At 39.2% G+C, this 12542-nt stretch overlaps 2 protein-coding genes across 3 annotated transcripts in view; one reads left to right on the forward strand and one right to left on the reverse strand.

The window, feature by feature from the left end:
• Positions 1 to 12542, forward strand: part of RIDA (reactive intermediate imine deaminase A homolog) — a 16196-nt gene continuing 3654 nt past the window's right edge. Inside the window, exons 1-2 of the mRNA XM_070392070.1 lie at positions 1 to 161; positions 9580 to 9685. Coding sequence (XP_070248171.1) covers positions 97 to 161; positions 9580 to 9685 — 171 coding nt within the window. The 5' untranslated portion in view covers positions 1 to 96. The remainder of the gene's footprint in view (positions 162 to 9579; positions 9686 to 12542) is intronic.
• ERICH5 (glutamate rich 5) overlaps positions 8280 to 12542 on the reverse strand; it is a 27359-nt gene continuing 23096 nt past the window's right edge. The window contains exon 3 of one of the 2 annotated variants that reach the window (XM_070392069.1): positions 8280 to 8587. In XM_070392069.1, the coding sequence (XP_070248170.1) occupies positions 8526 to 8587 (62 nt within the window). In that variant the 3' untranslated portion in view covers positions 8280 to 8525. The remainder of the gene's footprint in view (positions 8588 to 12542) is intronic. The other variant, XM_070392068.1, reaches the window with a different exon arrangement.

Below are 12542 nucleotides of genomic sequence, written 5' to 3' on the forward strand. Positions count from 1 at the left end.
GATTGCTTGGGGCTGGTTCCTCCGGGCGGTGAGACGGAACGGTGCGGGTGCACGGGATTGTTCTCTCCGAGGGGCCTGAAGAGAAAAGAGTTAGCCATGTCGTCCTTAATCAGAAAGGTGATCAGCACCACGAAAGCCCCAGCGGCCATTGGTCCCTACAGGTAACTCAACGTGTGGAGCGGGCCGGACCCCAGGCGTGCGGGATCGGGGGTACGGGACTGAGCCCCCCGGGATCAGAGCTGGGGAGGACCTCGGGGTTCATCCGCAACCTCATCCAACACGCGAGGAAACCTAACCAGGGAAAGGGGGCAACGCACCCGGAGACCCACAGTGAGTTAGGAGCACAATGGGAGGGGGAGCCTGCGCTCCCCGGGACTTCGTCCAGACGTGGGGTGCCTCGCTAGCAGCCAGCCAGCCAGAAAGTTACTCTGGTCTTTGGAAATGGTCTGTTTTTGAACTTTTTTCTTTCTTTCTTTTTTTTAACAGCTTTGGGGAGCTAAAATTCACATACACCCAAAGTCCATCCCTTTGTACAATTCAGTGATTTTTACTGTACTCACAAAAAAGTGTAGCCATCGCCACTATGTGATCTCAGAACATTTTATCACCTGGAAAAGATACCCTGTACCCACTAGCAGTCACTCCCATTCACCTCTTCTCTCAGCCCCTGGCAACCGCTAATCCGCTGTGGGTCTCTCTAGATTTGCCTGTTCTGGACATTTCCTGTAGTAAATGGAATCCTACAATATGGAGTCCTTGGTAACATCTTTCACTTAGCACCGGCATTTTCAACCTTTTTCATTTCATGGCGCACATAAACTAATTACTAAAATTCTGTGGCACACCAAAAAATATACTTTTGCCAATCTGGCCAAAAAAAAAGAAAAAATTAGGTATCGTTTTGATTCATTAACTCTGGACAGATATTGTTGTGTTGGCTGTTGTCCTTTCTGTTATTTGACAGTCTAAGGGAAAAGAGGTCAGTGCCCCTGACTAAATAGTCCAGTATTGGGTGTTCTGAAAATTATTGCGCACACTGGTTGAAAATCGCTGATTTAGCATAATGTTTGGCTAACCCTCTCTTAACTCGAAGGAGTAAATCCTATGCACAGATGCTTAGCAAATCCCTGCACATTTACCTAAGATACTAGTTTTTAGAGCACCTATACACATGCTTTGTGATGTTTTGAATTCATTTACTCATACTTACTTCCCACTGGTAAAGTCAAATGCAAATCATGACTAAGATCGTTTCTAAGGTTGCCCACGTATTCTAGGTAAATACACATACTGGTTAGAAAGTCTGTCCTGTGCATGTTTATTTCCACTTGTCAGAAGCGCTGCTAAATAGAAAAGTCAATTCCTTTTATAAAAGACTTCATTTTCTTAAAATGTCTAACCTTTAAACTACTGGATCTTATTTGCATTCTTGTAGACTTTTATTTTCCTAATATAATTTTTGCTATTGTTAATTCTTCACTAAAGTATATTCTGTAACCATTTCTCCTTTTTAAAATAGTCCATAGTGTCAGTTCACTGTTAAAAGAACTACAGCTTGTAAACTTCTGCAGCGGGAACACCTGAACTTTGACAGACATATATTGAGTACCCACCATCTGCCAAGCATTTCAAGGGATACAAAAATGTGTAAAAATCAAAAAAGAAACATTTTAATTGAGTATGTTGTGTGGCAGGCACCATTACAACTACCTTCTTCTCTGAGTCCCATCCCCATTCTACAAAAAGAAAACTGAAGCTTGAAGTGAACTTGTCCAAGATCAGTCTGTGAATGAAAGTGACAGCTTGTTTTGAACAGTCCTAGCTCCCTTTTCTATTCCACAGTCATGAAAAATAGCACTTCTGTGGGGCAGAGCAATAACTGTTCTCGTAGGGTTAGAAATAAAATGCAAAGGCAGTGAGGGGTACAGAAGGTGGGGAGTGGGGCAGCGGGCAAAAGAGGAAAAGAAAAAAAAATTGATGCTAACCTTTAGGAAGAAAAAGATTTACGAAGACTCCTCATGGGAGGTAGTCTTTGAGTTGGGTTTTGAAGGTTGGGTTTGCCATTACAATACTGTTGTAAAGTTTGATTTTTAAATTATAGTTGACCCCTGAACAACATGGGTTGACCGGTGGGAGTCCACTTATGCACAGCTTTTTTTTCAATACTATAAATGTATTTTCCTAATAACATTTTCTTTTCTCTAGCTTACTTTATTGTAAGAATACGGTTTATAGTACATATACAAAATATGTGTCAATCATCGGTAAGGCCTCTTTAGGTCAATAGTAGGCTATTAGTAGTTAAGGTTTTGGGAAGTCAGAAGTTATACGTGATTTTTCCGCTGTTATGGGGTGGGTGCCCCTATCCTCACATTGTTCAAGGGTCATATGTACTCTGTTAAAGACGTCAACAGGAAGTCAGGGGGGAAGCCATTCCAGATAAAGGAAATGACTTGAGGCACAGAGGTAGAAGAATATATGGCATAAAGGTTTGCGGAGGAAGTTTTAGTGATTCAAGTACCATTTTTACTCTTTTTTTATTCATTTGCCAAATCTGTGTACCACCTATATTATAATTTACTTAACACTTTTCATTGAGATGGCTTACTTAATTTACAAAGGAAACTTTACAACCGTACTCTAAGTAGAAAATGCCCCAATAGAAGGTAACCGTAAAAAATAAACTCGAGTAAACCAACAATGTTATTAAATTCCAGCTAGATCCTGCAGTGGGCTCAGAACCCAAGGCCTGCTCTCTCTTTGGTAAAGGTGATAAGTTTCTTTAGCTTGATTTCTGAAAGGGATGTTGTTTCTCCATGTAATCAGAGGACTGACGTCCTAATTGCTAACACTTCCTGATGCTTACTCAGCACTAGGCACTCTTCTAAGTGCTTTATGTGCACAGGTACTTCACAGCCTGATTTTTCAGATCAAGAAAGAGAATCGAAAAGGAATCATTTCCTTGCTGTGACTCAGTGTTTATGTATGACTTACACTTGAACTTTGGGAAACACTGGTTAGGAGTTAGACTTTGAATTTTTGTTTTGCTTCTTGCTAAAAATTAGCTTTTAGCCAAGTCTGGATTGTGATGGTTTCCAATGATCAACTAAAGAGTATAAACTTTATTTGGTATGCAGTGAGGAGCCATCACATGTTTTTGAAGAGGAAGTAACATGATCAGATCTCTCTCCCTCTTTTTTTTTTTTTGTTTTATACTTGTCTGGAGGTGACTGGCAGCAATGGCTAAGTTAGTCATGCTGCTAATTCACCTCCACAGGTGCTATTTGTTTAGCACATCACAAATATCTTTTCTCTTGACACAGATCAGATCTCTTTTAAGAAGAGAATTATAGTAATTTGAGAAGACATTAAGAATAGTTAAGGGAGTATTACAATAAAAGTAAAAATCAGTCATCTTTTTCCTTCTGCCCTGATCCTTCTCCCTCAATCACCCAATGGTTTTACTTCCGTGACCCTTAACAAAAACAAAGGGGTTATAGCCCGGCTGATGTGACTCAGTGGTTGAATGTCAACCCATGAGCCAGGAGGTCACGGTTCAATTCCCAGTCCAGGCACATGCCCAGATTTCCTCCTTGATCCCCAGTAGGGAGCATGCAAAAGGCAATCGATCAATAATTCTCTCTCATCATTGATGTTTCTATCCCTCTCTCCCTCTCCCTCTCTCTCTGAAATCAATAAAAACTTTTTTTTTTTTTTAACAAGAGGGGTGGGGATCATAAAGCCTGGAGCATACACCTTCTTCCAGTATGTACTTTGTTCAAGAAAGAAAGCATGAGAGTAATATCCCTGGTTGACTCAAAGGCGGGGGTCAACTATCTGTAAAGCTGCAAGCAAAAAAAGAAGGGAATCTTTATGTGAATATGCAAGTAGGACGAGGGAAAAGCCATCAACCAGAGCTCCATTGTGTGGGGACTTTTCAGGACATTGTGCCTCTTGTGCTTTTCTATATCCAAAGATGATACAAGGCCACTTGAAATGGTACAAGTTTTCAATATTTTATGGAGAGAAAAAAAAACATTTCAACTAACGATTTATATCCTGATAAAGTGAATTGGACACGTTTTATAACCATTTGGAAACAAGAGTTTTGGTGCATGGAGTGCACTTTTTGAAAATTCTGGGCCCTCTCCAGGAGGAATTCAGATGTGTTGAACTTTCAGTCCCTGGCATTGGGATGGATGGGGTGTTGTCACTAATTAGCTAATCAGTCAGCACATTTCAGGGATACTTCAGGTCAGAACCTTGAGAGATTGCCACACCACGTTGCTATTGCATTGCTTTCCCTTTTGCTGGCACACCATCCAAATAGTCGTAATGTTGAAGTGATGGTCCAGGTGGCACAGATGATGATGTGAGAATTATTACTAGGATGTTTTTGAAGAGTGTTATTACCCTTGGACCTGGATGTAGAACAACATGCTTTTACATTTTCTGGAGCCTAATGACTTGTCTACAGGTAGGATTCTTATGCCCAGGACGCATCAGCTATCCAGTTATGTTTGTGAGCAACCTCTACTAACTCATAAGAGATAACTCATGTAGCTCTGATCATCTCAGAAGTCCAGGGCTTATTTTAGATTTTCTGAGAATAAATGAGTTCCTTTTTATGGTGGGAAAAATATTTTAATGATAATGCGTATGGGCTTAAACTACATTTCAGATATGGGGAGGGTTAAAGGTACTTTTCGAAGGGCCGAGGGTAGCCTCATTCTGTACAGAATAGTTAATAGAGACAGTGCTAGCTGATAGTACTGTTCAACCCGAGAAAAGCTGACACATTAACAAACTCATTAGTTACTTATGTGTGGGCTAGGGTGAAGCCAGATGGTGGAGAAGAATTCCCAGACTTTCTAAATCCTGTTACCAAGTTTAAATTTAACCTCTTCAGTTCTCCACAACCCACACTAAAAGCCAGTAAGTCCTCCAAAAAAGATACTTCAGTGAAGGCCCAAGTTGTTGAAGCTGCCAGGTGGTTAGAGAGCAAAACATCAAGAAATTACCATGTTCCCGCTATGTGTAAGGAATCACCTAGGCCCTGCACAGCCAGAGACATAAGAAGGCACTGCCCCTGCCTTCAAGGAGTTTACATTCAGGCACACCCAGGAGTTAGGATAAGAACAGAACTAACTATCCCCCTGTGCCTGGTGTAAGAAAGGCTCCACCAGAGGACCTCTGGGGCTCAGAAGACAGAAAGGCTTAGTTTTGCTCAGGAAAAACGTGTGTGTGTGTGCGTGTGTGTGTGTGTGTGTGTGTGAGAGAGAGAGAGAGAGAGAGAGAGATGGTTTTCAACGTAGTGTTTACAGTAGCAAAATATTGGAATCAATGTAAATAGTTAAAGTAGATCCAGACAATGAAATGTGCCACTGTCAAAAGAATGAGGAAGCAGTCTACACATAGAGTTGTCCCCCCAAGATGTATACACACACTTTGAATAATTATAAAGGCAGTGTTTATTAAAATACATTTCATTTTCTGAACTGAGCTATCAGTTGTTAAAGTGTGTATACATTTTTGGGGAGACACCCTGTATATGTATGGGAAAATCACGATATACTGTGGAGTGAATGAAGCATACCAGGTGTAGTGTAAATGGGGAGAGAAAATTTATATTCATTTTTCTTCATATGTGCATGAGGAAACTTTGGGAGAATGTATAGAGAAGAGCACAATGGTTATCTGTAGGGCTGGGAACTGAAAAGATAGAGGATAAGGATAGAAGAGAGACGTTACACTGTGATTCTTTGTATATTTTCTGGATGTTTGAACCATGTGAATGTTCTCTTGTTTAAAAAATTATAAATTTTATATTTAAAAGTATAAAGAAAAAAAAGTTTTAGAACATTTCCCTCCTCTTCCCCCCCACCCGCCCTCAAAAGAAAAATTCCTTTGTTCCTATGGCCCCAGGCAGCCAATAGTCTTAATTTCTGCTGCTATTCCTTTATCTTTTCTAGAATTTCATATAAATAGAATCAAATAATATATAGCCTTTAGTTGAATCTATCTGTGGGTGTTTTAAAATTTTTTTTAATTTTTGCTGTCAAGAATAATGATGTTCTTAATATTCATGTAAAGTCTTTAGACTTTTAATTTTTCTTGCCTGGGAAAGAAATTTCTGGGTTGTATGTTAAAATTTTAAGCAACTGCCAAACTATTTTCCAAAGTGTCTGAAATGTTTGCATTCCCACCAAAAATGTATGAGGGTTCCAGGAGCCCCACATCCTCACCAATACTTAACTGTCAATCATGTCCTATTGTGTGTGGTGGTGTCTTATTGTGGTTCTGGTTTACATTTCTGTAAATAGCTAATATGTTGGGTATCTTTCATATGCAGAACTCCCTAGCTCTTCATATGTCTTCTTTTTATCTGTTCAAATCATTTGCCCACTTTTTTTTCATACTTCACCTATTTATTGAAAGTATCCATCACTGGACCACCCTGAGTTCAAACATTTTCTCAAACTTTAACTTAAGAATCATGATGAAGAAGATATCTAACCAATGGCATGGGAACAGTGTGCACTGTATGATCCCAGGTAATGTGGCTTCTGAGGATTCTGGAACGCCCTGGGAGAACCGCTGCCTTAGATCATGGCAGACTTTTTCTATAGAAAGATTAGTTTACAGAAGCATCGAGTACTCTTTCTAAAGTAGTTAGTCCGATATAATCCGGACATGTCTGAGATGATCACAGGCTTCGACAGACTCCTCAAGTTCCAACAGGTAACGAGAGCTCAGTGCCACTCCACGTGGGCTATGCATATATGAGAAAGAGCCCTTGAAATCCCTGGGCGGGACTAGGCAGACAAGCAATCAGTAAGAAGTTAGAGCTGTGGGCATATTGTACACTTTAACTAACACAACAGCACTCTGGAAATCTCCTTGTCTCAGAAGTCTTTGATTCCACTAGAAAATAACCCTTAAAAAAGAAAGAAAGAAAAGAACTCTTGTTTTCAAGGCCCTTTCTCCTCCTGTTAAACACATTTTAAATGGTGAATCTGAAAAGGGAGATTCCCAGGTGCCAGGAACAAACAGAGAAATTGAATCAGAGCCAAAAGAATGAGCTGAAATATGAAGTCCATGGGGATTTGAGACCTAGATACAGGCCCTAGGAGCTGGGGTCCTAAATTCCTACTTTAGAAGACGATGTCCTGGGGGTATAAGTTTGAGGTACTGGGAAGAGACCCCTCGACAGCTAGGAAGGGCTACAGTGAGAAGCGGTGAAAGAGGACTAGGAAACACCACTAGCCTGGCAAAGCAGTAAGAAAGGTTGCTGCATGTCCTGGGGCCTTGTGTTATACTGTATGCAGAACACATCAAAGGCAGAGAGAAACCCTTAACATCAAACAGGGAGGAAACAGACTACCTAGAAAGGCAAGACATCACTGACAGCAAACACCACCTCAGCAATGACCAAGGCAGAGGACCGTGGAGAACGCTTCAAAGTGAAGAAAAAAAACTAAACAAGCCCCTGCTAGAAAAAAAAAAGACACACACACACACACATTCTTGTATACTCAAGGAGTATGTGCAAAAAAGAATCATGTAAGTAAATCTAAATACGCCTGACTGTAAAGAAACTAAAAATATACGAAGTTGGGGGCTGGGGCTTGGGAAGAGGTTAAGTGGAAACAAGGAAGAACTAAAATCATAGAACTAACAGGAGAGGAGAGCTGAGTTGGAGTTCTAAGTCCTCGTGCTACTCGGAGGAAGCTGGATAAACGTGAGAATTTAAGTCAAATATGTATGTAACAATGCAAGAGTAATTACTAAATTAGAAAAAATATGTTACTGCCAAACCAGAATTTTAGGAAATAAGAAAAACTCAATCAATACTTCAGAAGTCAGAAAAGGGAGGAATCAAAGAATAAGACATGGAAAAGCTAAGAATAAGATAACAGAAATAACTAAGTATATGAATGAACACATTATTTTAGACATTAAACTCTCCCAATTTAAAAAGGATGCTTAGACTAGGAGGAATATTAGATTTAAAAGAAAATTAAAATTAATTCCACAAAAATCAACATCAGTTAGAAGGGTGCTACTGTTTCTCTTAAAGAGCTGGAGCAGTGAGCAGAATGGTTTTTAACACCCCGGTGGCCGTAACAATCCCGTAGACTGCTACAAGCGTTCTGGACTCCCTGATTCACCAAGTTTTATATAAGCGGCAAGTGGCCTCCAAATTCCACAGAGCACTGAGGCTTGTTCTTTGGAGAATCGGTGAATTTATCTGCAATAGAAAACAACTTTATATTTTCCCATTTTTTATTTTATTTTTTTAGAGAAGCTCTTAAAAGGGCAGTGATTCAAATAAAGTGTGGCTCTTAAGACACTGGACAAGACTTCTTTCATGATCATTAGGCCAGTCTTTGATGCTAATGTAAAAGCAATGATTCACAGCGACCTAGGGCGCTCCTTCCTTCACCAAAGCAGCAAAACCAGCCGTGTTACCGGGCGCTCCAGCGGTTTTCATGACAAGCCAGCCACGTCTCACTGTTTGATCTCTATGGTCTTTCCCGTTTCCAAGATGGGTTCACAAAACAATTCTTGATGGCATCAGCATGCTCTGAAAGGACAAAAAAAGAGAACTAGCTACATGCTGAAAGAAAACAGCATTACTTTCACATAACAATTCCTTTAAAGCCTTGACTTGAGAGACAACAGGAAGAACGTCAACTGGAAACAGGCCTTCATTGTTCTGCTCCCAGTCACTAACCATCCAGAGTTCAGAGAGCTTCACCAAAGCCTCTCCTATCATATCACTAATCTTGCTTACAAGATTTTGTAAAATTAGGCTTTTGTGTTGGGGTGAATCTCTCCTATCATATCATTAATCTTGCTTACAAGATTTTGTAAAACAAGGCTTTTGTGTTGGGGTGAAAACAGATTTAGGGAAGGTTCTAGCCTTTTTTCAAATTAAGCCACCTTCTTAGCAAAACAGTGCCCACTGTCCAGATACTTCCTGGCTGGGCAGAAAATAGAGGCTTCTCCAGCTTTGTTGGCTCTGGCTTCTATTAGCAAGAACCTTGCCAGCAAGAAAAAGCATTGTATCCCTGCACACTCAATCTTTAGAGCAAGATCAGAGGACACACAAGTTTTGTCCTACTTTCTTTTTCTTTTCTTTTTCATTGTATTTTTAAAATATATTTCCATTTAAACGAGACTCGGCATAAATACAGATGGCATGGTAAATTTTCCTTAATTCTTATCCATGAAAAACTGGTATATCTCCATATGTAGCAACAATGAAAACTGAACATAAACTGCTTATACTTCATTTGCCCATTTTTTTATTGGGTTATTTGCCTTCATATTATTATTATAAGAGTTTATATATTCTGGAGACAAGTCCTTTTTAAGGTATATGTTTTACAAATATTTTCTCGGTGTGACTCGTGTTTTCGTTTTCCTGATGACATTTTTCAGTAAGCAAAAGGTTTCAATTTTAATAAAGTTGATGATCAGTTTTTTAATTTTACATTTTGTGCTTGTGTCCTAACAAAGAAATCTTTCAGCCCTGCATTTTCTGTTTCTATTTTATCTATCTGTTCACTGCAGTCAAGCTGTGTTAGTCGACAGGACCCTTTACATCTCAGGACAGCTGGGCCTGGACCCTTCCAGTGGACAGCTTGTGCCAGGAGGGGTGAAAGAAGAAGCTAAACAAGTAGGTCATTTTCCACATTTGATGTTTTCTTCCCTATTACTTTTTAATTTTGAGGAGTATTAAAAACCCACTTGGCTGATTTGTTTTAGATAAATTACCAGATAAATGCTTTTTAAGTTACTTACTGATTGATTTAAGACAATTGCATGTCAGTAGAAAAGGCGAAAAATTAATTTTTAAAAATTGATTTTAGAAAGAGAAAGGGGGGCGAGGGAGAGGGAGGGAGGGAGGGAGGGGGAGAGAAAGAGAGAGAGAGAGAGAGAGAGAGAGAGAGAGAAACATCTATTTGCTGTTCCACTTGTTTATGCATTTATTCGTTGATTCTTGTATGTGCCCTGACCAGGGATCGAATTTGCAACCTTATCGTATTGAGCTACCTGGTCAGGGCAAAAGTTGGAAATTTAATGAATCATTTAACAACCAACCAGTAAAACAAACATACAAACAAAAAGATTATTCCTTCCAAAGTGACTTTAAATTTGAATTATTGGCTGTTAACTAAACTTATTATGGTAATCATTTCACAATAATACTTCTATCAAATTATCATGTTATACACCTACAACTAGTACAATGTTATATGTCAATTATATTTTAATAAAACTGGGGGTGGGAGCCCCTGAATTAATGAAATCAGATAGCACCTTGCCACTTCCATAAGGATTGGGAAATTTTTTTTTTTATCAGGGCCACTGACGCACATAAACAACCTCACTACCACAGAAGTAAAAGTCAGCATTTGTTAGTAAGAGAAAAATATCAAAGATTATATGCAGTATGTTTTCTAAGTAATACTGGGGAATAAAGTTTAATCCAATAAGTGGAATTAAGTTATAATTTAATGCATTCACTGAGTCATTTGTAATATCCATAAAGATCCAGTTAAATCATTATTTTTTTTTAAAAAGCTTCCTAAACTGGTCTACCTTTTTAATTTTTTAAAAATATAGTTTTATCGATTTCAAAAAGGAAGAGAGAGAGAGAGAGAGAGAGAATAGAAACACCAATGATGAAAGAGAATCATCATTGACAGCCGCCTCCTGCATACCTCCCATTGGGGATCGAGCCCACAACCCTAGGCACGTACCCCCACCTGGAATCAAACGACAGCCTCCTGGTTCATAGGTTGATGCTCAACCACTGAGCCACACTGGCTGGGCAGTTCAATAATTCTTATAAGTGAATTGCTTCTTGGCCTTCCTCCAATTGAATGATCTGCCTGAAATGGGATGAGCCATGATCTCCTTTTGTGAATAAAAAGTTGCTGCCTCGCCCTAACCGGTTTGGCTCAGTGGATAGAACATCAGCCTGCGGACTGAAGGGTCCCAGGTTCGATTCCGGTCAAGGGCATGTACCTTGGTTGCAGGCACATCTCTCATCGATGTTTCTAACTCTCTATCCCTCTCCCGTCCTCTCTGTAAAAAATCAATAAAATATTTTTTTTTAAAAAAGTCGCTGCTCAGTGCTAGAATGTGTGAAGTTCAGTAAGCTAAAACAGAAATGATTTCTGGGGTTCCTATGCTCTATCATGGGGTGGGCAACCCCTGGCACGTGTGCCAAACATGGCACACCAGTAACTTTCGCTGGTACGCGAAACCCTCTCTTATAATCTTTCATTTACAATTTTTTTCTTAATATCGACTTTTTTATTTTTCAGATAAATTTAGTGTAGGTGTATCTTAGATAAATAAATAATTTTACATAACAAGTTATCTTAAAGACCATAGACATGGATTGATAAGAGAGGGGAAGAGCAATTTCTATGCCTCTGCCTTAACTCTCCCTGCCTTCCTAGATCCGACCAGTGTTTTGGTTTCATCCACATACGCTTGTGAATCTTTGTTCTCAGTGATGAATTTTGTTAAGTCTCATAATAGGAGTAGCCTGATGGATGAAAGTAGTAGCTCGTGCATATCTCTGAAGGTCACGAAATATAAACCTGATGTAAAATCTCTGTCATCAGTGATGCAGCAGCAAAAGTCCCACTGATAATATCAAACGGAGTCATAAAGTTTTCTGTCGGACTATCAGTGTACATGTATACATTAAAAAATGTGTTTTTCATCATCATATACTGTGTTTTTGTCACTTGAATGAATTTTATTATTTCTTCAAGGTTCTTCACATACGTACACCTTAAGAGATATCAAGTAGACGTAACATGTTCTCAAAAAATTAGGCTTAGCACGCAGAAGAATTTTGCATCAGAGATTTTGCTGGTTTTGGCACGCACTCACAAAAAGGTTGCCCTGCTCTATCACTTTGATACCATAAGTATGAGCTAACAGGCATTAAAACATGTTTTCTTTTAAAGTAATATTTGATTTTGAAGAGTTCTTTTTCCTCTTTCTCAAAAAATCAATAAGTATTAGTAAATTATATATGTTTGGCACTCTGGCCTTTGGAAAAACATCAATTTTCCACCTTTGTCCTTAACTTATTATTTTGTCAATTCATTCTTCCCCTCTACTTTACTAGTCACATTATAATATTTGATGATATTTTTTGTTCTTTAAAAAATAATTAATCTAAATAGGTAACACATAGATAAGGCAAAAAATTCAAAAGCTATAAAAAGCATATGCAGTGAAAAGATATATCCCACCCTTAGTCCCCCTTCTCCCCAGTTTCCTTCATTACTGTTCTTTTTTTTTAAATATATTTTATTGATTTTTTTTTTTTACAGAGAGGAAGGGAAAGGGATAGAGAGTTAGAAACATCGATGAGAGAGAAACATCGATCAGCTGCCTCTTGCACACCCCCTACTGGGGATGTGCCTGCAACCAAGGTACATGCCCTTGGCCGGAATCGAACCTGGGACCCTTGAGTCCGCAGGCTGACGCTCTATCCACTGAAC

Source organism: Myotis yumanensis, unplaced genomic scaffold (genome assembly GCF_028538775.1).
Source record: "Myotis yumanensis isolate MYYU_CA2020_CCGP unplaced genomic scaffold, mMyoYum1.0.hap1 SCAF_15, whole genome shotgun sequence".
In the NCBI taxonomy this organism is placed as follows: domain Eukaryota; kingdom Metazoa; phylum Chordata; class Mammalia; order Chiroptera; family Vespertilionidae; genus Myotis; species Myotis yumanensis.